This window comes from Anomaloglossus baeobatrachus, chromosome 1 (genome assembly GCF_048569485.1).
Source record: "Anomaloglossus baeobatrachus isolate aAnoBae1 chromosome 1, aAnoBae1.hap1, whole genome shotgun sequence".
NCBI lineage: Eukaryota > Metazoa > Chordata > Amphibia > Anura > Aromobatidae > Anomaloglossus > Anomaloglossus baeobatrachus.
In genome coordinates this window covers 717,112,255-717,133,421 of record NC_134353.1, presented here as the reverse complement: position 1 = coordinate 717,133,421, position 21,167 = coordinate 717,112,255, and the positions used below count along the sequence as shown (strand labels likewise).

At 48.1% G+C, this 21,167-nt stretch overlaps 1 protein-coding gene across 1 annotated transcript in view; it reads right to left on the bottom strand.

Moving 5' to 3' along the window:
* Positions 1–350: 350 nt before the first annotated feature.
* Positions 351–21,167, bottom strand: part of GALNT9 (polypeptide N-acetylgalactosaminyltransferase 9) — a 678,907-nt gene continuing 658,090 nt past the window's right edge. The window contains exons 10-11 of the mRNA XM_075321947.1: positions 12,956–13,123; positions 351–1,129 (exon numbers count right to left, since the gene is read on the bottom strand). Of these exons, the coding sequence (XP_075178062.1) occupies positions 983–1,129; positions 12,956–13,123 (315 nt within the window). The 3' untranslated portion in view covers positions 351–982. The remainder of the gene's footprint in view (positions 1,130–12,955; positions 13,124–21,167) is intronic.

Genomic DNA, 21,167 nt, shown 5'->3' with positions numbered 1-21,167 from the left:
TTTGTGTAGTATTGTCCTGCCACTGCAGGCTTTACTTGAATATTTTCTCCCCTGATGAACTCTCTTACTACACAGAGAGGGAAACGCGTTGGGAGAGTGTGCATTTTCATAGGGTTAGCATTCCTGACTTGAGTGCTGCCCTTGTAAGGGCGGAAGCATTTTCTACAGGGGCAAGGAACTTTGATACTGGTCCCCTCCCCCTCATGTCCAGTTTGGCCCGCTTCTGCCTTGGATTTTTCCGGTGGTATCTGATCTCCTCAGGAGAAGAACTGGGTGAGATCTATCTATTTATTGTTATTTATTCATGCACTGCACTGCACTTTGTTCTATCATGATTTTAGATTATTGATATTAAAAGTTACATTTTAAATCCTTGCTTTAACTGATATTTCCAATCAGGATTTGGGCTGTACTGTTTTGCCGTTGTGGCAGGATTGCTTTTCTATTGACCAAGCGATACCTGCACAATGGCCACGTCAATGCTTTTACCAATTTGCTAGGGTATTGACTGCAAATAGATTTCTTGCCCATTGGTGATTATTGCTTACTTACATTTGCATGTTATTTACATATTATTTAGCACAATTAATCACACATGCTGATGTGGGGGATGCTCTGTTCTTTTGTATAGGAAGTACAATAAAAAGGCACATGATCATTCATTGTAGGAATTGTGCACCAGTCTGTAACATAAAATTCACCAGCAGAGAAACTTGTCACTGATACCCTCCTGAAGTACAAAGAAAAACTCTTTCCATTCTTTTATTCCTCAGTCTTTTACGTTCTCTGTTCATCTCTTCCTTTTGGTATTTCCACACATGATCCATGACAGCCTATCCACATAGTAGGATGGCTATTATCATGTGATGTACAGTGGTCCATGAACAGATGGTAAAATATGTCCTCTTTTCTTGTGATTAACCAAGAAGGCATCTCTGTATGTTTTTCATATCTGATTAGAACACCCTTGCTTATAAAGCCATCAATTCCGACCATGTTTTATCCAATTTCTTATAATCCATTTCTGTCCTGAGCATCTCTGAACGACCAGTCTCAGTCCAAAATTAGCATCCTTAGACATCTCCACTTCTAGGCAACGACCCGTGTCCCTGCTGACAATGGGGCTATTCTGTATGTAGGATAGAAAGCAGAATTTAGAATATCTAACATGAGATTCTAGATAATACAGCATATGCAAAATATATACTAAGCCAAAATACTATATTCCATGTACAGTATTTCTGTTCTTATAAAATTTAAAGAGAACCTGCCAGTACAATTTTAAAAGTAAAGTAAAGACAAGGCTGTATTGGTGCTGCAATACAGATTAAATTTATACTTTTCATGAAGAAATCCACCCTTTTTGTTCTTCCTTAATCACCATTTAAAGTTTTCTGCTAATTCGGTTTTGGTGCACAGGGGCCGAACTGTATACTGGATCTGCTCCTCCTGGTCTTGATTCGCTAGCCCCTCTGCCTGATTCCAGTCTTTGTGTCACAGATCACTGCTGAAATGCCAAACAGAGGAGGCCTGTTATTCTCAGACCAGAGGCAGGTGGACAGGCCGGGGAATCACAGACAGGGAGGAGCAGACCCAGTGTACAGACCAGCCCCCGTGCCCCAAAATCTAATTAGCAGAAAACTTCAAATGGTGTTGAAAGAACAACAAAGTGAATTTCTTCACCAAAGTTATCAATTGAATCAGTTTTACAATGCCATTATTGTCATGTCTTTAGATTAGAAAATCGTGCTGACAGGTTCTATTTAACAATATAAATTAAAGTGAATACAAAGTTAGAGAAGGTAGAAAAATGTAAAATTATTAATATTAGAAGCAAAAATAAAATATACCAGACAAACTATTACTTATACTGTATATATTATTTGTATTACAAAAAAACGTATCAAACCAATAGCATTTAAAAACATGGATATGAATCCATATACTGTACCAAGAGAAATATGGAGATGGTCCTTTCGGTGTATATTAGAAGTATACATCAGACTCACCTAAAGTCAGTGGTTAGAAAATCCAGCATCACGTCCCGAAATGGATAAAACCATCATTTTATTGGTTAACATTAAAATAGAAACATGTTAAGAACATCCAGTGCATAGACGTCTGTTTTACGTGTTTCGAATCCTAAACGTTCTTAATCATAGACATCATATCTCATATTAAGATGCTTATACAAATATATGATGAACACTAAAGAAAGTAATGCTAGTATGACACATACAGTGGCGTACCGTCAATAGAGGCAGGCTACGCCACTGCTATGGGGCCCATTACCTGAAGAGGGCCCTGTAATGGCTGCCCACTGTGTCTGTGATTTCACTTTTATCATTCCAAGCATGGACAGGCTTCCCCGGGATGGTCACCAAGCAGCTGATTAAGGCCGCAGGAGGACCGCACTGTTCCTATAGCTACAGTCGGCCTCAACACAGAGGAGCAGACTCGCCCACACTGCACACCGCGCGGCCACTGCTGAAGAGGATGGAGTGGCCAGTCAGCATCTTCTTCCAATCAGAGAGGTGTGAGAGATGGCAGGAGGAGAACAGCCAATCAGGAGAGGGGGCGGAGCTTGTTCAGTACAGCGCGGGAGAAAAGAAGATATGGAAAGCTAAACCTGAACATAGCAAGCAGAGAAAAGAGGTAGAAGGAGCAGAGAGCAGAGAAAACGAGGAGAAGCGAGAACAGAAGGAATAGAAAGAAAAAGCAAAGGGCAGGATATAAACACAGGCAGGATGACTGACAGGAAGTGCATGCAACAGGAAGGCCAGAGGCTGCCACTAACATGATCTCTCACAGCACAAGAGCAGGCAAGTATTATAATGTACAAATGTCTGTCTGTAACACTACAGAAAGAAACTGCCCTGTGCTGTGACATCCCTGCATGTATTATCCCTGTACTGTGACATCACTGTGTGTATTATCCCTGTACTGTGACATCACTGTGTGTATTATCCCTGTACTGTGACCTCACTGTTTGTGTTATCCCTGTACTGTGACATCACTGTGTATAATTATCTCTGTACTGTGACATCACTGTGTATTATCCCTGTATTGTGACATCACTGTGTGTTATCTCTGCACTGTGACATCACTGTGTGTATTACCTCTGTACAGTGACATCACTGTGTATATTATTCCTGTGCTGTGACATCACTGTGTGTATTATCCCTGTGCTGTGATATCACTGTGTGTATTATCCCTGTGCTGTGACATCACTGTGTGCATTATCCCTGTACTGTGACATCACTGTGTATATGTGATGCCCTGGCAAAACCAGGTAGTCACAGAGGTTGTACAAATCTTTCAGGTACAATACTTCATCCTCCTTGGCATACCAACACAAAACCCACACCCAGGTACTCCACACAGCCAGTAAAACCTAGTCACCCCCTCATGACAATAGGGACACAACAGTGGGCTGGACCAGGCGGATGGGAACGCCCACCTAGGGGTCCTGAGGTGTCAGGGGCGGGAGAACAACAGAACAGGCCAGACAACAGACAAGCTCTGACAGTTGACAGTGGAGGAGTGTGAAAGTGCAGTGGAGTCAGGGGTTGGGGCCCCTGGACTACCGGACTAGGTGGCAGATGGCAAGCAGGACCACAGGTGACGGATATCCGGTCGCAGAAGACCTAAAGTGGACCGGGGCAGGATTGTAGCCCACCGGTGCCGACAGCGGGAATCCGGTCCGGAAGCCGTTCACAGTCGGGGTACCTGGACCCTAGGACGAGGAAGGTTGCAAGCCCCATTGTTAATTAACCAGCCGGGGACAAGGTTTCAGGCCTTGTTCCCCAAAAGCCCAGGGAGCGAAACGGCAGCCCAACGCAGGGGATAGGGTGTCCGTCGGAACCCACAGAAATCCCAAGGGTCAGATTTCATGGGCCACAGATCCCAACATACACAGTACCGGGAGTGGACTTCCCCGTTCCAAGCGAAGTTGTCCCAGTGAAGACACAGACACTGAGTGCAGGAGGAAGGGACCCCTGTTTGCTACACCTGGGTGTGGGACCCAAATACACCCGCCGGAGGTGACCGGTCACTGGCGGTTTGGTTTACCACTGGACTTGTGTGCGATTCTTTGAACTGTGAGTACACAATTTACCCCCGGTCCAACCCGCCACGTCACTTCCAGCAGCCATTGCTCCCGTGTACCTGGGCCCCAGGACTACACCTCCCCTACCCGTGGAGGGGATTCCATCCTGCTGCCCCGCTCCATCAGATCAGCCCCGGGCACCCCATCATCAGGCAGCGGTGGTGCTACCAACTCTTACCGCAACCCATGGGTGGCGTCACCAACAAAACCATCCCCTCTAAATACTCCCTTCCTACGGTTGTGAGGACGGAAGGCCGTGCGAGCCCGGGTCCGGCCACCACTCGAGCCGCAGTAACGAATCCGGATCCGAGCAGCCCCTGCAGCGGCCCCGGCCCCCGTCCGCAACAACTCGAACCTGGCGTCACGAACAGGATTCTTACCCCATCTACAAACCTGGATGAAGTGCGCCTCTTTCTGAACTGTAAACCGTGAAACGCCATCTTGCCCACCATATTTGGCGGCAAAAACAACATCGCCATCTTCTTCCCCAAAAAGGGTGCGAAGTTGAAGCCCCTCCCCCTAAGAACGCGGGTGGAACCCGGTGATTCTAAAAGCAGGAAGCTGCAAAGGACAGTGGGTCCCGCAAGACTGCTGTTGAAAACAAAGGGGGGAGGCCAGAAGAAAGCGGCATGTGACCAAAGAAGATAAAGGTCAGGGACACCAGGACTCTGCAGAAGTTGTTTCTGGACACCAACGCGGCAAGATGTCTCAGCGGTCCGGCAACCAGCGTGCGGAGAGTCCCGTTCCCGAAACCGCTGACTGGATTGAGGAGCAGACGGAGAAGATGTGCCGAAGGTTCCAGGCCCAGGCTCACTTTTTCCTGATGAGGTGGATGACCGAGATGAAGGGCCTGGCTGCCGCTGTCCAGGCGCGCGAGATGGAGATGGCCTCTGAGGAGCGGTAAGCAGTGACCCACGCCCCTATGCTCTACAGGAATTGGCCATCCCGGCTGTGGGGTCCGGCCTGCCCCTGTCAATCACGTTGCCTCCCTCGTCGCCTGTGTCCGCGGCCAGTGCCCCGATCGCCCCACTGCCTCAACCTGTGGCAGCAGATCCCATCTTATCTGTGGAGGAGGACCCAGCAACAGGGACCTCGGACCTCATTTGTACCACCGCCTTGACATCTCGTTTGGCCCCGATCCAGGCCGCAACCTAGATGACATCCTGTCCGGCCCCGAGCCAGGTCGCAACCCAGATGACATCACGCTTGGCCCCAAGCCAGGCCGTGACTCCGATGACATCTTCCCCAACCCCGAGTTTAGCCATACCTGTGATGACATCGGCTTTGGCAGTCTGCCCAGCCACAGCGGAGGCGGCACCCGACCGGAAGTCTACCCCAGTTACGGCACCAGCCGCTCCCAAGTACCCCGTCCCAGCTGTGGAGTAGCTGGGGTGCACCTGTAGAGGCGGAGTAGGCCACTGATCTATGGGGCCCACGGCAGAGTGAGAGGCCGGTCGTCGCCGGTGCCGAGGGCATCTGAGTGGGCCTTACTCCTGAGAAGGAGGCGGAGCATGGAACTCGTGCCCCATATTGGGAGCTGCAGCAACAGCAGTTGCGCCGGGAAATAGCCGCCAGAGAGAAGCGCAAGGCTGAGGTGCTTGCCCGCACCTACAGGGAAAAACATTGCCTGCGCCAAGCTACCTTCCGGATCCGGGGCCCAACATACAGAGGACAGGTCCGATACTTTGACCCCCAGAAAGGGTGGGGTTTCATTTATGAGCCGGGACTGGAATCCGAAATCTTTGTGTCCCGGAGGGATGTGGCCCCTCACTTGCCAACCGGCCACCCAGACCGAGATCTGGAACCCAGGGATATGGTGAGCTACACCCGTCATTGTGGAGAGCGAGGGTGGTTTGCCTTGGATGTTAAGAAGTGGATCGTGGTTGACAAAAAAACATGCCTTGCCTCCCACCGTCACCTATATAAAAAAGAGTAAGGTAGCGGATTCCGGCTACCCTTTCCCCAGTTAACCTGTTTTCCCTGTTTTAAAGTTATAATGGACCATGGCCTCTGGACTGGAAGAGGCCACCCATAAATTTTCTTGGGCCTTGTACATAACCCCTATTTACCTTCTTGTTACCCCACCTTTAGGACCGTAACACCTCTGGAGAGGTTGGTTGGAGGAAGGGCCTGCGGTAGAGTCGGCCAAGGCCCAGTCACTAGCAAAACCAGTGGCTAACCTCCAGGTCAAGGGTTCCGGACCGTGGAACTCTTGGGGTGGACTGGTGGGTAAGGAACTCTTACCCGGACACTATGGACACCCACAGGAACTCGGGGCAGTGTGACACCTGTGCTAGCAGTGGGGCCAAGGGTGGGTTCAGGTGTTTTGGGTGGCGGGTGAAAGGGAAGAAGGGGATAATGTTTTGCAACGTTTAAGAGATGTGCCTCCCAAATGGGATGAAAAGTTTTTGAAATGTTTTAAAATGTTTTATATGTTGTACTTTTTCAACTTGCAGAAGTAGAAAAATAAACGTCAGTGGCCAGTGTATTCAACCACTGGGGAGTGTGACGCCCTGGCAAAACCAGGTAATCACAGAGGTTGTACAAATCTCTCAGGTACAATACTACATCCTCCTTGGCATATCAATACAAAACCCATACCCAGGTACACCACACAGCCAGTAAAGCTTAGTCACCCCCTCATGACAATAGGGACACAACAGTGGGGGGGATCAGGTGGATGGGAACGCCCACCTAAGGGTCCTGAGGTGTCAGGGGCGGGAAAACAACAGAACAGGCCAGACAACAGACAAGCTCTGACAGTTGACAGCGGAGGAGTGTGGAAGTGCAGTGGAGTCAGGGGTTGGGGCCCTTGGACTACCGGACTAGGTGGCAGATGGCAAGCAGGACCACAGGCGACAGAGATCCAGTCGCGGGAGACCTAAAGTGGACCAGGGCAGGATTGTAGCCCGCCGGTGCCGACAGCGGGAATCCGGTCCGGAGGCCGTGCACAGTCGGGGTACCTGGACCCTAGGACGAGGACGGTTGCAAGCCCCTTTGTTAATTGACCAGCCGAGGACAAGGTTTCAGGCCTTGTTCCACAGAAGCCCAGAGAGCGAAATGGCAGCCCAACGCGAGGGATAGGGTGTCCGTCAGAAACAATAGAAATCCCAAGGGTCAGATTTCGTGGGCCACAGATCCCAACATTCACAGTACCGGGAGGGGACTTCCCCGTTCCAAGCGGAGTTGTCCCAGTGAAGACACAAACACTAAGTGCAGGAGGAAGGGACCGCTGTTTGCTACACCTGGGTGTGGGACCCAAATACACCCGCCGGAGTCAACCGGTCACTGGCAGATTGGTTTACCACTGGACTTGTGTGCGATTCTTTGAACTGTGAGTACACCATTTACCCCCGGTCCAACCCGCCACATCACCTCCAGCAACCATTGCTCCCATGTCCCCGGGACTACACCTCCCTGGGCCCCGGGACTACACCTCCCCTACCCGTGGAGGGGATTTCATCCTGCTGCCCCACTCCATCAGCCCCGGAAGCCCTTTCACCAGGCAGCAGCGGTGCTACCAACTCTCACCGCAACCCACGGGTGGCATCACCGACAAAACCATCCCCTTTAAATACTCTCCTCCCTCAGGTCTGGCCACCACTTGAGCCACAGTAACGAACCCAGATCCGAGCAGCCCCTGCAGCTGCCCTGGCCCCCGTCCGCAACATATATTTTCCCTGTACTGGGACATCACTGTGTGTATTATCCCTGTGCTGTCCAGTGATTTATTATGGTTCCTAAGGCTATAAAGAGGGTCATAATCATTACTATTACTGTATATGGGAGAGACATGGGAAAATTTATATTGTTATTGTGTGTTTGTGTGGTGAGTGGCACGAAGGAGGACACGGCTACTTTAGGCCAAGTTCACATATTGCAGATTTTGGGGGGGATTTGCGTTGTGAATTGACTGGTCTTTGTGTAGTTGCCTTTGCTCAGTAACAGGACGGTGGTTATATTCAGACTCTGTGGTGATAATATTTGGTCATGGTGTAGCGGCATTATTTTGCAATGTATAGTAGTATTATTGGTCTTAGGCCGGCGTCACACGGTATGATATATCGGGCGATATGTCGTCGGGGCCACGGATTCCGTGATGCACACCCAGCATCATTAGAGATATCGTACCGTGTGACACCTCCGAACGACTGTGAATGAGCAAAAATACTCACCTTATCGTTGCTCGTTGACACATCGTTCATTTTCAAAATGTTGGTCCTCCTTCTCTGATCCGGTTGTTCATCGTTCCCGAGGCAGCACACATCGCTACTTGTGACACCCCCGGAACGATGAACACAGCTTACCTGTGTCCCACTGGCAATGCGGAATAAAGGAGGTGGGCGTGATGTTATGTACCGCTCATCTCCGCCCCTCCGCTTTTATTGGGCGGCCGCTTTGTGACGTCGCTGTGACGTCGAACGTCCCTCCCCCTTCAGGAAGAGGATGTTCGCCACCCACAGCGACATCGTCCGGGAGGTAAGTACGTGTGACGGTGGGGGTTAACGACTTTGTGCGCCACGGGCAACTAATTGCCCGTGACGCACAAACGACGGGGGCGGGTACGATCGCTCATGCAATCGCACGATAGATTGTACCGTGTGACGCCGGCTTAGGTTTGGTGGGTGCTGTTCAGTAACACTATGTAGTATGTGTTTTTTGGTAATTGTATGACTATTTTGTTGAAGCATTACTTAAAAAAAAGAAAAAAAAAAGATAGACAGTTATAGGTTTGTATTATTTAATTTACTTTTTCTTGGCAGTAAATGTATCACCAATTACTGTGAGACACTTTGGTAGGACTATTTTTTAGTATTGTTTACTCTGGAGTTCTTTGGTTTGTTGGCTGTGGCTGATTCCACTGTTTGCAGGCCCTACAGTGCTCAGTGAGCGTCAGGCCCTGCGGTGCTCAGCGAGCATCAGGCACTGCAGTGCTCAGTGAGCGTCAGGCACTGGGGTGCCCAGTGAGCGTCAGGCACTGCGGTGCTCAGTGAGCGTCAGGCAATGCGCTGCTCAGCGAGCACCAGGCACTGCGCTACTCAGCGAGCGTCAGGCACTGCGCTGCTCAGTGACCGTCAAGCACTGTGCTGTGCTCAGTGCATCACACAGAGTCACAAGACAGGAGCACAGGCACACAGTACTGCCTAGACTAGTGCTCTGCAGACGAAGCCGGGCCCGGTAATAATCTACTTACTGGACTGGTAGATATATAGCCTGGCTAGGATAAAGAATAATTCATAATGTGTATATGCACCCTCAGTAACTTGTATGCCCCCCCCACTGGCTCCCCAGTAACTTGTATGCCCCTTCCCCAGTAACATATATGTTGCTTATTTTGTTAATATTTTATTGTATATTTTATTCTTTTTTATTCGGGGGGGGGAGGGACATTCAGACTTTTGCTATGGGGCCCCATGATTTCTATGTACACCCCTGGACACATACATTATAAAATTCATTCATTCATTCATTCATTAATTGTGGCAGCACTTTCTGTGTATACGTCATCACTTGTATTAAATGTGATTAACAATATGTGGGTTGCACTGGCCATACCTTAAGAAAACGTGTCTTGGAGCATGTGTACGATGCCTAAAACCCAACATGGCCTGTCAAGAGCATTATGGCATTTCTTGTATGAACATTTCGGGTATGTCACGTCAATGATATTGAGAATGTGAATCAATCCAAAAAAGGAGGAGGCAGGCAGTGGCTTCTACATGATAGATAGGCTAAATGGACCCTCTTGTATAATACCATCGTACCGAAAAGTATGAATCTACTAATTTTCCTCTTTACATACAGTACAGACCAAAAGTTTGAACACACCTCATTCAAAGAGTTTTCTTTATTTTCAGGACTCTGAAAATTGTAAATTCACATTGAAGGCATTAAAACTATGAATTAAAACATGTGGAATGAAATACTTAAAAAAGTGTGAAACAACTGAAAATATGTCTTATATTCTAGGTTCTTCAAAGTAGCCACCTTTTGCTTTCATTACTATTTTGCACACTCTTGGCATTCTCTTGATGAGCTTCAAGAGGTAGTCACTGGAAATGGTCTTCCAACAGTCTTGAAGGAGTTCCCAGGGATGCTTAACACTTGTTGGCCCTTTTGCGTTCAATCTGCGGTCCAGTTCACCCCAAACCATCTTGATTGGGTTTAGGTCTGATGACTGTGGAGACCAGGTCATCTGGCATAGCAACCCATCATTCTCCTTCTTAGTCAAATAGCCCTTACACAGCCTGGAGGTGTGTTTGGGGTCATTGTCCTGTTGAAAAATAAATGATGGTCCAACTAAGCGCAAACCGGATGGAATAGCACGCCACTGCAAGATACTGTGGTAGCCATGCTGTTTCTGTATGCCTTCAATTTTGAATAAACGCCCAACAGTGTCACCAGCAAAGCACCCCCACACCATCACACCTCCTCCTCCATGCTTCACTGTGGGAACCAGCCTTGTAGAGTCCATCCGTTCACCTTTTCTACAAAGACACGGTGGTTGGATCCAAAGATCTCAAATTTTGACTCATCAGACCAAACCACAGATTTCCATTGGTCTAATGTCCATTCCTTGTGTTCTTTAGCCCAAACAAGTCTCTTCTGCTTGTTGCCTGTCCTTATCAGTGGTTTCCTAGCAGCTATTTTACCATGAAGGCCTGCTGCACAAAGTCTCCTCTTAACAGTTGTTCTACAGATGAGAAGGTGTGTCCACACTTTTGGTCTGTACTGTATGTCTAACTTTTTTCTTATTGGACTTGTAGCATCTTAGAACTTGATATGCTTGACATGTTTAATGTGTATCTTTGATTTAATCATATAGCTGCTATGTCTTAATTAATGATTGGATTGAAAATATCATCATTTAAAGCCTGCTTTACACCTTACAATCCAGCATACGATATCGTATGCGATCGTAACCGCCCCCATCGTATGTGTGGCACGTTCATATTGTTGAATGTGCCGCACAAACGATTAACCACCATCACACGTACTTACCTGTCCATACGACCTTGCTGTGAGCGGCAAACATCCACTTCCTGGAGTGGGAGGGACGTTCGGCGTCACAGCGACATCACGCGGCAGCCAGCAATAGAAGCGGAGGGGCGGAGCTGAGTGGAACGTAAACATCCCGCCCACCTCCTTCCTTCCGCATTACCGGCCGGGAGCCGCAGGACGTAGGTAAGATCTGTTCATCGTTCCCGGGGTATCACACACTGCGATGTGTGCTACTCCGAGTACGATGAACAATCTGACGTTCAATTCTAGAGAAATGAACGATGTGCGTGCGATGAACGTTTTACCGTTCAATCGCAATCGCACGTAGCTGTTACACACTGCAATGTACCTTACGATGCCTGATGTGCGTCACTTAAGACGTGACCCCGCCGACACATTGTTAGATACATTGCAGCGTGTAAAGCGGGCTTAACTCTCCCCGGTGAGAAGGAATTTAAAGCTCATCTTAATATGAGATATTATGTCTATGATGAAGAACCTTTGGGGTTTGAAACGCGTAAGACAGACGTCTGTGGACTGGATGTTTTTAACATGTTTCTATTTTAATGTGAACCTTCATTCTGCGCAAGCGCGGTGCTGCTGACCCCACGTCCCCTCCTTCCCATCTATTTCCTGCCTCAGGGCAAGATGGGAAGGAGGTGACGTGAGGTCAGCAGCAGCGCGCTTGCGCAGAACGAAGCAGGCCGAGGGGGAAAGCGCGGTCCCGCGATTATGGGCGGTTCCTTGGTAATAAACATCACAGCACCGCCCATAATCTAAACCCTGCGCGCACGTCACCAGCGGTGACACTGGGCACAGTGCTCATCCACGAGAGATGGGCACTGGGCATGCGCGGGGATGGCTGGAGCAGTGGGCGGCGTCCACAAGTATGGAAATCAGCGATGGGGGCGGCATACAGGACCAGGGGGCAGAATAACGGCCATCAGGCAGCCCACCCCCGTGTCACATTTATAGAATCCGAAGCCAAAAAGGTACCACTTTATAAACTCTTTTTTTTGGTCAGAAAGGGGGCACAATAATAACATGGACCTTTCTAGAATGCAGCCCAGGAGCTGCAGAGGGGGAATCTGTTAGGTTTTAGGGGAAATTTCTGCTGACAGGTTAATACGGCTGGTCTACGCCCCTCCACTTCTATTGATGGGCCGCTGTGTGACATCGCTGTGACGGTGCACAAACCTCCCCCTTAAATAGTGGTTGTTCGCCGCCCACAGCGACTTCGCTAGGAAGGTAAGTACATGTGACGCGCACTACCAATTTTGTCCGCCATGGGCAGCGATTTGCCCGTGACACACAAACGACAGGGCGGGTGCTTTCGGTAGCGACATTGCTAGCGATGTCGCTGTGTGTAAATCACCCTTTAGTCCATAAGAGCTTAGGGAATTTAGCAGGAGTAGGGTCTTTTTATGTATGCTGTACATTCGACTTGTAAGTGCTGTGCCTGTTCTTACTCCAATTCCTGACTTGTGGTAATATGGATCTTCCTATTTGGCTTTACCTTAGGTATAACTAAAGTTTTACATTTACATAAATCAATAGTAAACTTAAAAAATAAATAATTTTGTAATATATCTTATTAGAGAAATTTGATTTATTTTCTCCTCCAGAACTGATTTTCAAAATGTTCACTTCATGGGTAAAATCGGTATTCCGTGAAAACAGATTGTTATATTACTGAGCTAGGAGATGACAGTTGTTACTGATAAGATTCTATGTAAACCGGAGGTTGGAGAAGCTCTGCATCTAGCTCCTTCCATCTCTTCCCCATAGAATCCTATTGTTTACTCTTTAAATACACAGTATATTTCACATCTAATAACTTCCCACCTGTGTAAAATCCCATAGTTTCTGAGTTGGCCTGGGGATATCCTCACATTTCTTCAGGGTAGGGGTCCTTCCTTTGCCATCGTCAATGAGACACTTTGTATCAGGTAAGAAGGCAGTGGAGCCAAGGGGACCCAATTGTAGCAGCCCCTCAGCGCTATATCGTACCAACTGTATGAAAACAAAAGAGGAAATTAGTCAATGAATATTCTACTGCTGATATTGAATGCATGGACAATTACACCAGCTCTTAAGGGGGCTTTACACGCTACGATAACGTTAATGTTTGGTCGCCGGGGTCAAGTTGTTAGTGACGCACATCCGGCGTCATTAACGATATCGCAGCGTGTAATACTTACCAGCGACCTTAGGCGACCTCAAATATGGTGAAAATCATTCACCATGGAGAGGTCGTCCCAAAGTCAAAAATCGATATGGGTTGTTTAGCGTTGTGGTTCATCGCTCATGCGGCAGCACACATCGCTATGTGTGACACCGCATGAGCGAGGAACGTCTCCTTACCTGCCGCCGGCCCCAATGAGGAAGGAAAGAGGTGGGCGGGATGTTACGTCCTGCTTATCTCCGCCCCTCTGCTTTGATTGGCCGGCCGCTGTGTGACGTTGCGGTGACATCGCTGTGATGCACAGCGTCCCTTCCCCTTGAAGGAGGGATTGTTCGGCAGTCACAGCGGCGCCGCCGACCAGGTAAGTATGTGTGACACTGCGTAGCGATAATGTTCGCTACGGCAGCGATCACAAACAATCGCATGCGCGACGGGGGCGGGTACTTACATGGTCGCTATCGCTACAAATTGCTAGCGATATCGCTACCGTGTAAAGCCCCCTTTAGTCTTGTAAGGACTAGGAATTTGGTTCCTTATTCGCTAGACTGCCTTTTCTTTCACGTAGCCATACTTGCTGCTCACTATTGGCTGTATACAACATTGCTTGCAGCAGACATTGATTTCCCCACGTGAACACACTGCGCTGTTTTAAACAATCACTTTGCTTTTACTCACCATATGTTCCACTGACATAGACTGTTAACATCTTTTCCTGACTGTGTTGGCTCAACCACTGTATAATAACTGTCCGTTCCTGAAAACCCTAGTTTGTGATATCTCTGACAGTAGGGAATAACTCTGCTGAAAGCACATGACACAGATGGTGTAACGTGGTGACACCTGACACTTTCATTTAGTGCATTCATACAGAGCGGAGACTGTTGATCGGAAAGGAAACCACTCTGGATTCTGAAGGAAACATAAGAATTTTCTTTATTTCAGAAACTATTCATAACTCTTTCTTACATTTCCTTTTTTCCCTTTTCTTTGGAGATGACACTGAAGAATAAATCTATGATATATAATTACAGCAATGTTTTATTTTTGTATAATTGCATAGGTATTCTGGTAATTGTGGCACTGCTATAGTTTAGAAAATTAAAGCTCAACTTAAAAAAATATTTCTTGGTTAATAGGCAATGTGCACTTCCAGTATATAAGGTTGTCAGTAGAGTTGAGCGCGGTTCGTGGTTCGTGGTTCTCCAGTTCTAGGCTCGAGTGATTTTGGGGCATGTTCTAGATCGAACTAGAACTCGAGCTTTTTGCAAAAGCTCGATAGTTCTAGAAACGTTCGAGAACGGTTCTAGCAGCCAAAAAACAGCTAAATCATAGCTTGGTTTCTGCTGTAATAGTGTAAGTCACTCTGTGAATCAAACTATTATCACATTTCAGTGTATAGTGTGCGTGAACAGCGCCTTCAGATCACTGCTGTTTCTATAATGGCGATCGCCATTTTTTTTTTTTTTTTCTTGTCTTCCTTCCCTAAGCGCGCGCGTCTTGTGGGGCGGGCCAGCATGTCAGCCAATCACAGACACACACACAGCTAAGTGGACTTTGAGCCAGAGAAGCAACGGCATGTGTGATAGGATCTGCATGTCACATGTCCCTGCATTATAAAACCGGACATTTTCTTCACGGACGCCATTATCTGCCTTCTGCGTCTTTGGTGTCAGACATCACTGTCGCAGCTCCGTCATCCTGAGTCCTATAGCCGATACAGCTGTATGCGCTGAATACACAGCGTTAGACAGCATAGGGAGAGCACTTTATAGCAGTCCTTTTAAGGGCTCAAACCGGCAGGGTCAGAGTTAAGGTGACAGGTCCTGAAAACAGTGCCAGCGTCTGTGCAGCCAAGGTCAGGGATTTCCTCCCTGCATTTCACCATTAGGAGGGAATAGAAAGGCAGGCTTCCATTCCTCTACCCAGAGCACCACAATCCTGCCACTGTACCCTCTTGTCCTCTGCACACTCCAACTCATAACTAAGCCATTATACTAGCAAACACTCAGTGTACCTAGTGGCATCCTATCTGTGGCTATTGGACTTTGCTATAGTCCCACTAGTGCAAAGACATTTGCAGAGCACGTCTGCCTGCATTGCACACTACAACTAATTATAACTAAGCCATTATACTAGCAAACACTCAGTGTACCTAGTGGCATCCTATACGTGGCTATTGGACTTTGCTATAGTCCCACTAGTGCCAAGACATTTGCAGAGCGCCTCTGCCTGCGTTGCACACTCCAACTAATTATAACTAAGCCATTATACTAGCAAACACTTAGTGTACCTAGTGGCATCCTATACGTGGCTATTGGACTTTGCTTTAGTCCCACTAGTGCCAAGACATTTGCAGAACGCATCTGCCTGCGTTGCACACTCCAACTAATTATACCTAAGCCATTATACTAGCAAACACTTAGTGTACCTAGTGGCATCCTATACGTGGCTATTGGACTTTGCTTTAGTCCCACTAGTGCCAAGACATTTGCAGAACGCATCTGCCTGCGTTGCACACTCCAACTAATTATAACTAAGCCATTATACTAGCACACACTCAGTGTACCTAGTGGCATCCTATACGTGGCTATTGGACTTTGCTATAGTCCCACTAGTGCCAAGACATTTGCAGAGCGCATCTGCCTGCGTTGCACACTCCAACTAATTATAACTAAGCCATTATACTAGCAAACACTTAGTGTACCTAGTGGCATCCTATACGTGGCTATTGGACTTTGCTTTAGTCCCACTAGTGCCAAGACATTTGCAGAACGCATCTGCCTGCGTTGCACACTCCAACTAATTATAACTAAGCCATTATACTAGCACACACTCAGTGTACCTAGTGGCATCCTATACGTGGCTATTGGACTTTGCTATAGTCCCACTAGTGCCAAGACATTTGCAGAGCGCATCTGCCTGCGTTGCACACTCCAACTAATTATAACTAAGCCATTATACTAGCAAACACTCAGTGTACCTAGTGGCATCCTATACGTGGCTATTGGACTTTGCTATAGTCCCACTAGTGCCAAGACATTTGCAGAGCGCATCTGCCTGCGTTGCACACTCCAACTAATTATAACTAAGCCATTATACTAGCAAACACTTAGTGTACCTAGTGGCATCCTATACGTGGCTATTGGACTTTGCTTTAGTCCCACTAGTGCCAAGACATTTGCAGAACGCATCTGCCTGCGTTGCACACTCCAACTAATTATAACTAAGCCATTATACTAGCACACACTCAGTGTACCTAGTGGCATCCTATACGTGGCTATTGGACTTTGCTATAGTCCCACTAGTGCCAAGACATTTGCAGAGCGCATCTGCCTGCGTTGCACACTCCAACTAATTATAACTAAGCCATTATACTAGCAAACACTCAGTGTACCTAGTGGCATCCTATACGTGGCTATTGAATTTTGCTATAGTCCCACTAGTGCCTAGACATTTGCAGAACGCATCTGCCTGCGTTGCACTCTCCAACTAATTATAACTAAGCCATTATACTAGCACACACTCAGTGTACCTAGTGGCATCCTATACGTGGCTATTGGACTTTGCTATAGTCCCACTAGTGCCAAGACATTTGCAGAGCGCATCTGCCTGCGTTGCACACTCCAACTAATTATAACTAAGCCATTATACTAGCAAACACTCAGTGTACCTAGTGACATCCTATACGTGGCTATTGGACTTTGCTATAGTCCCACTAGTGCCAAGACATTTGCAGAGCGCATCTGCCTTCGTTGCACACTCCAACTAATTATAACTAAGCCATTATACTAGCAAACACTCAGTGTACCTAGTGGCATCCTATACGTGGCTATTGGACTTTGCTTTAGTCCCAGTAGTGCCAAGACATTTGCAGCACGTCTGCCTGCGTTGCACACTCCAACTAATTATAACTAAGTTACATTGTCAGGGATATTTATTCTTTATTATTCTGCTGTTAATAAAGCTAGACCAACACTGCAATCTTCACCACCTCTCAATTTTTACTACCACATTTTCAGTCCACAATCTTGTCGCAATCAACATGACTGGCAAAATGACAGATGCTGGTGGAAAGGGGAAGAGGCGTGGTGGAAAAGGCAAAAAAGGTTTTGTCAGTGGGGAAGGTGGCAAAGCTCCATTATCATCTGCTGCAGATAGACCATCTACTAGCAAAAGTAAGATGTCTACTACTTATTGTGGACAATCCGATGTGCTCCCTTTTTTACGGACACGAACAAGAGGAACAAAGGTAGATGATGGGCAAAAAAGGAAAATGCTTGAATGGATCTCAAGTGGTCCAACAAGTGCCCTCTCAGCCACTTCAAGTACCGCATCCAAAAAACACCAGTCCTCTGAGTTGTCATCCCAATCACACTTGATTTCTCCCAGCTCTGAAGTCTCCATCAGCCCTGCACAGTATGGTGGAACTGAGATGGCTGAGTCTGCAGAGCTGTTCAGTCACACTATAGCCTGGGAATCAGAGGTCTGCTCCCAAGCTACAGTGAGTACAGAACAGGAAATGGTCTGCAGTGATGCCCAGAACCTTTGTGACTCTGATTCAGGCCGTGAGGACCAAGTTTCTGAGCATAATGTTGACCCTTTGTCACAAACTGTAACACCTGTGGTTATAGACAATGAGGAACATACTGATGAAGATGAGACGCAGATACCCGATTGGGATGACAACTTAAATATTCGGTCAGGGCAAGAAGAGGCTCGGTCTGAGGGGGAGGGGAGTGCAAACACAACAATTGATGATGACGTTCTAGATCCCACCTACTGTCAACCCCCAGTCAGGCACTCGAGGAGGTCAACAGAGGCGGTGGAGGAGGATGCAACCGACGACGAAGTTACCTTGCGCCTTCCTGGACAGAGTCGGAGCACTGGTAGCACGTCTACAACTGCATCCTCAGCCACCACTCTGCCTATGAGCATTATTCGGGGTGGATCAACAGGTCGCATGGCCTCTAAGCCTTGCCTAGCCTGGTCCTTTTTTCACATCGAAAAAGATCGCCCAACTCATGTGATATGTAACATTTGTCATGATTCTGTTAGTAGAGGTCAAAACCTCAGCAGTTTGACAACTTCTTCCATGAATCGTCACATGACTAAATATCATAAGTCCCGGTGGGAAGCTCACCGTGCTGCAATGCGGCCTAGCGGAGCGAACCATCCACCGCCCGCCCCTTCCAGTGCATCCGCGCGCTCTTCATCTTCTAGGACTGTGGGGACAGCTGTCACACCTGTTTTTCCACGCAAAACTTCCACCACTGTAACCGCAACAGGCAGTTTGCTTGTAAGGTCGTCAGTTGGTTTGGAAGGGGAAACAAGTGAGTGTGTACAGCTCTCTCAGACATCGATAGCACCAACGTTGGATGAAGGCAACATCATGTCTCCGCCTGCACTTTCCTCACAAACCTGCATTTTTCCAGGGACACCCTACTCAACACCGTCTACACACAGCAGCCAGATCTCTGTCCCTCAGATGTGGTCAAATAAAAGGCCACTTCCTCCGACCCATGACAAAGCTAAGAGGTTGACTCTATCCCTCTGTAAGCTGTTGGCTACCGAAATGCTGCCTTTCCGCCTAGTGGACACACAGGATTTTAGAGACCTTATGTCTGTCGCTGTGCCCCAGTACCAGATGCCTAGTCGCCACTACTTCTCTAAGAAAGGTGTGCCCGCGCTACACCAGCATGTCGCACACAACATCACCGCTTCCTTGAGAAACTCTGTGTGTGAACGGGTGCATTTCACCACCGATACTTGGACCAGTAAGCATGGACAGGGACGTTACATGTCGCTGACTGGGCACTGGGTAACTATGGTGATAGATGGTGAAGGGTCTGCTGCACAAGTCTTGCCGTCCCCACGACTTGTGTGTCAATCCTCTGTCTGTCCAAGTTCCGCCACTGCTTCTGCATCCTCCACCTCATCTGGGTCCTCCACCTCCGCCCCAAGCCTGCCTGGTCAGGCCACCAGCGTTCTCACTGCGCAGAAGGAATCACGCACCCCTCATTACTATGCTGGCAGCAGAGCGCAACGGCATCAGGCGGTCTTTAGCTTGACATGTCTTGGGAATAAGAGTCACACAGCTGAGGAGTTGTGGTCAGCTCTGCGGTCCGAGTTTAATAAATGGTTGTCTCCACTCAACCTGCAGCCTGGTAAGGCCGTGTGCGACAATGCTGCAAACCTGGGTGCGGCCCTTCGCCTGGGCAAGGTGACACACGTACCTTGTATGGCTCACGTGTTGAACCTTGTCGTGCAGCAATTTTTAACACAGTATCCCGGCCTAGATGGCCTTCTGAACAGGGCACGAAAACTGTCTGCTCACTTCCGCCGTTCAAGCGCCGCAGCTGAGCGACTTGCATCGCTCCAGAAGTCTTTCGGCCTGCCGGTTCATCGCCTGAAATGCGATGTGGCGACACGCTGGAATTCAACTCTCCACATGTTACAGCGACTGTGGCAGCACCGCCGTGCCCTGGTGCAATACGTCATGACGTATAGCCTGGGCCAACGAGATGCAGGGGTGGGGCAGATCACCCTGATGGAGTGGTCTCAGATCAAGGACCTATGCACCCTTCTGCACAGTTTCGACATGGCGACGAATATGTTTAGCGCTGACAATGCCATTATCAGCATGACGATTCCAGTCATTTACATGCTGGAACACACGCTAAACACTATTCGGAGTCAGGGGGTGGGACAACAGGAAGGGGATGAGCTACAGGAGGATTCATATGCGCAAGACACAACAACATCACCAAGGTCCAGACGTTCATCATCACCAAGGCGCCAGGCATGGGAGCATGGGGTACAGGGATCAACAAGGGCGCATGGTAGCAGGCGAGATGTTGAGGAAGGTGCAGGAGGACATGAAGAAATGGAGGACGAACTGTCCATGGACATGGAAGACTCAGCAGATGAGGGAGACCTTGGTCAAATTTCAGTTGAAAGAGGTTGGGGGGAGATGTCAGAGGAAGAAAGAACGGTTAGCACCTCTATGCCACAAACACAGCGTGGACTTGGTCCACATGGCTGCGCAAGACACATGAGTGCCTTCTTGTTGCACTACCTCCAACATGACCCTCGTATTGTCAAAATTAGAAGTGATGATGACTACTGGCTTGCCACACTATTAGATCCCCGGTACAAGTCCAAATTTTGTGACATAATTCCAGCCATAGAAAGGGACGCACGTATGCAGGAGTATCAGCAGAAGCTGTTACTCGATCTTAGATCTGCTTTTCCACCAAACAACCGTGCAGGTGCAGGGAGTGAATCTCCCAGTTGTAACTTGACAAACATGGGACGGTCTCGTCATCTTCAACAGTCTACACGTACCAGTAGGACCGTATCTGGTGCTGGTAACAGCAATTTTATGGAATCTTTTCATAATTTTTTTAGACCCTCCTTTGCAAGGCCACCAGAGACAACAAGTCTGACACATAGTCAACGGCTGGAGAGGATGATACAGGAGTATCTCCAAATGAACATCGATGCCATGACTGTGCAACTGGAGCCTTGCTCCTTTTGGGCTTCAAACCTAGAAAAATGGCCAGAGCTCGCAACTTACGCCTTGGAGATTTTGTCGTGTCCAGCTGCCAGCGTTGTCTCTGAACGTGTCTTCAGTGCTGCTGGGTGTGTGCTGACAGATAAGCGCACGCGTCTGTCCAGTGACAATGTGGACAGACTGACGTTCATCAAAATGAACAAGTCATGGATCCAGAAGGAATTTACAACCCCTGTGTCATCCTGGGGAGAGTAAATGCTTGTGGATTTTGAATGTGCTTGATGCAAATCTAGCTGTGAAGTGTACAACTAGGGCACAAGTGCTGCCACTGAATGGGTGGGTGTGTGTGGGGCACAATT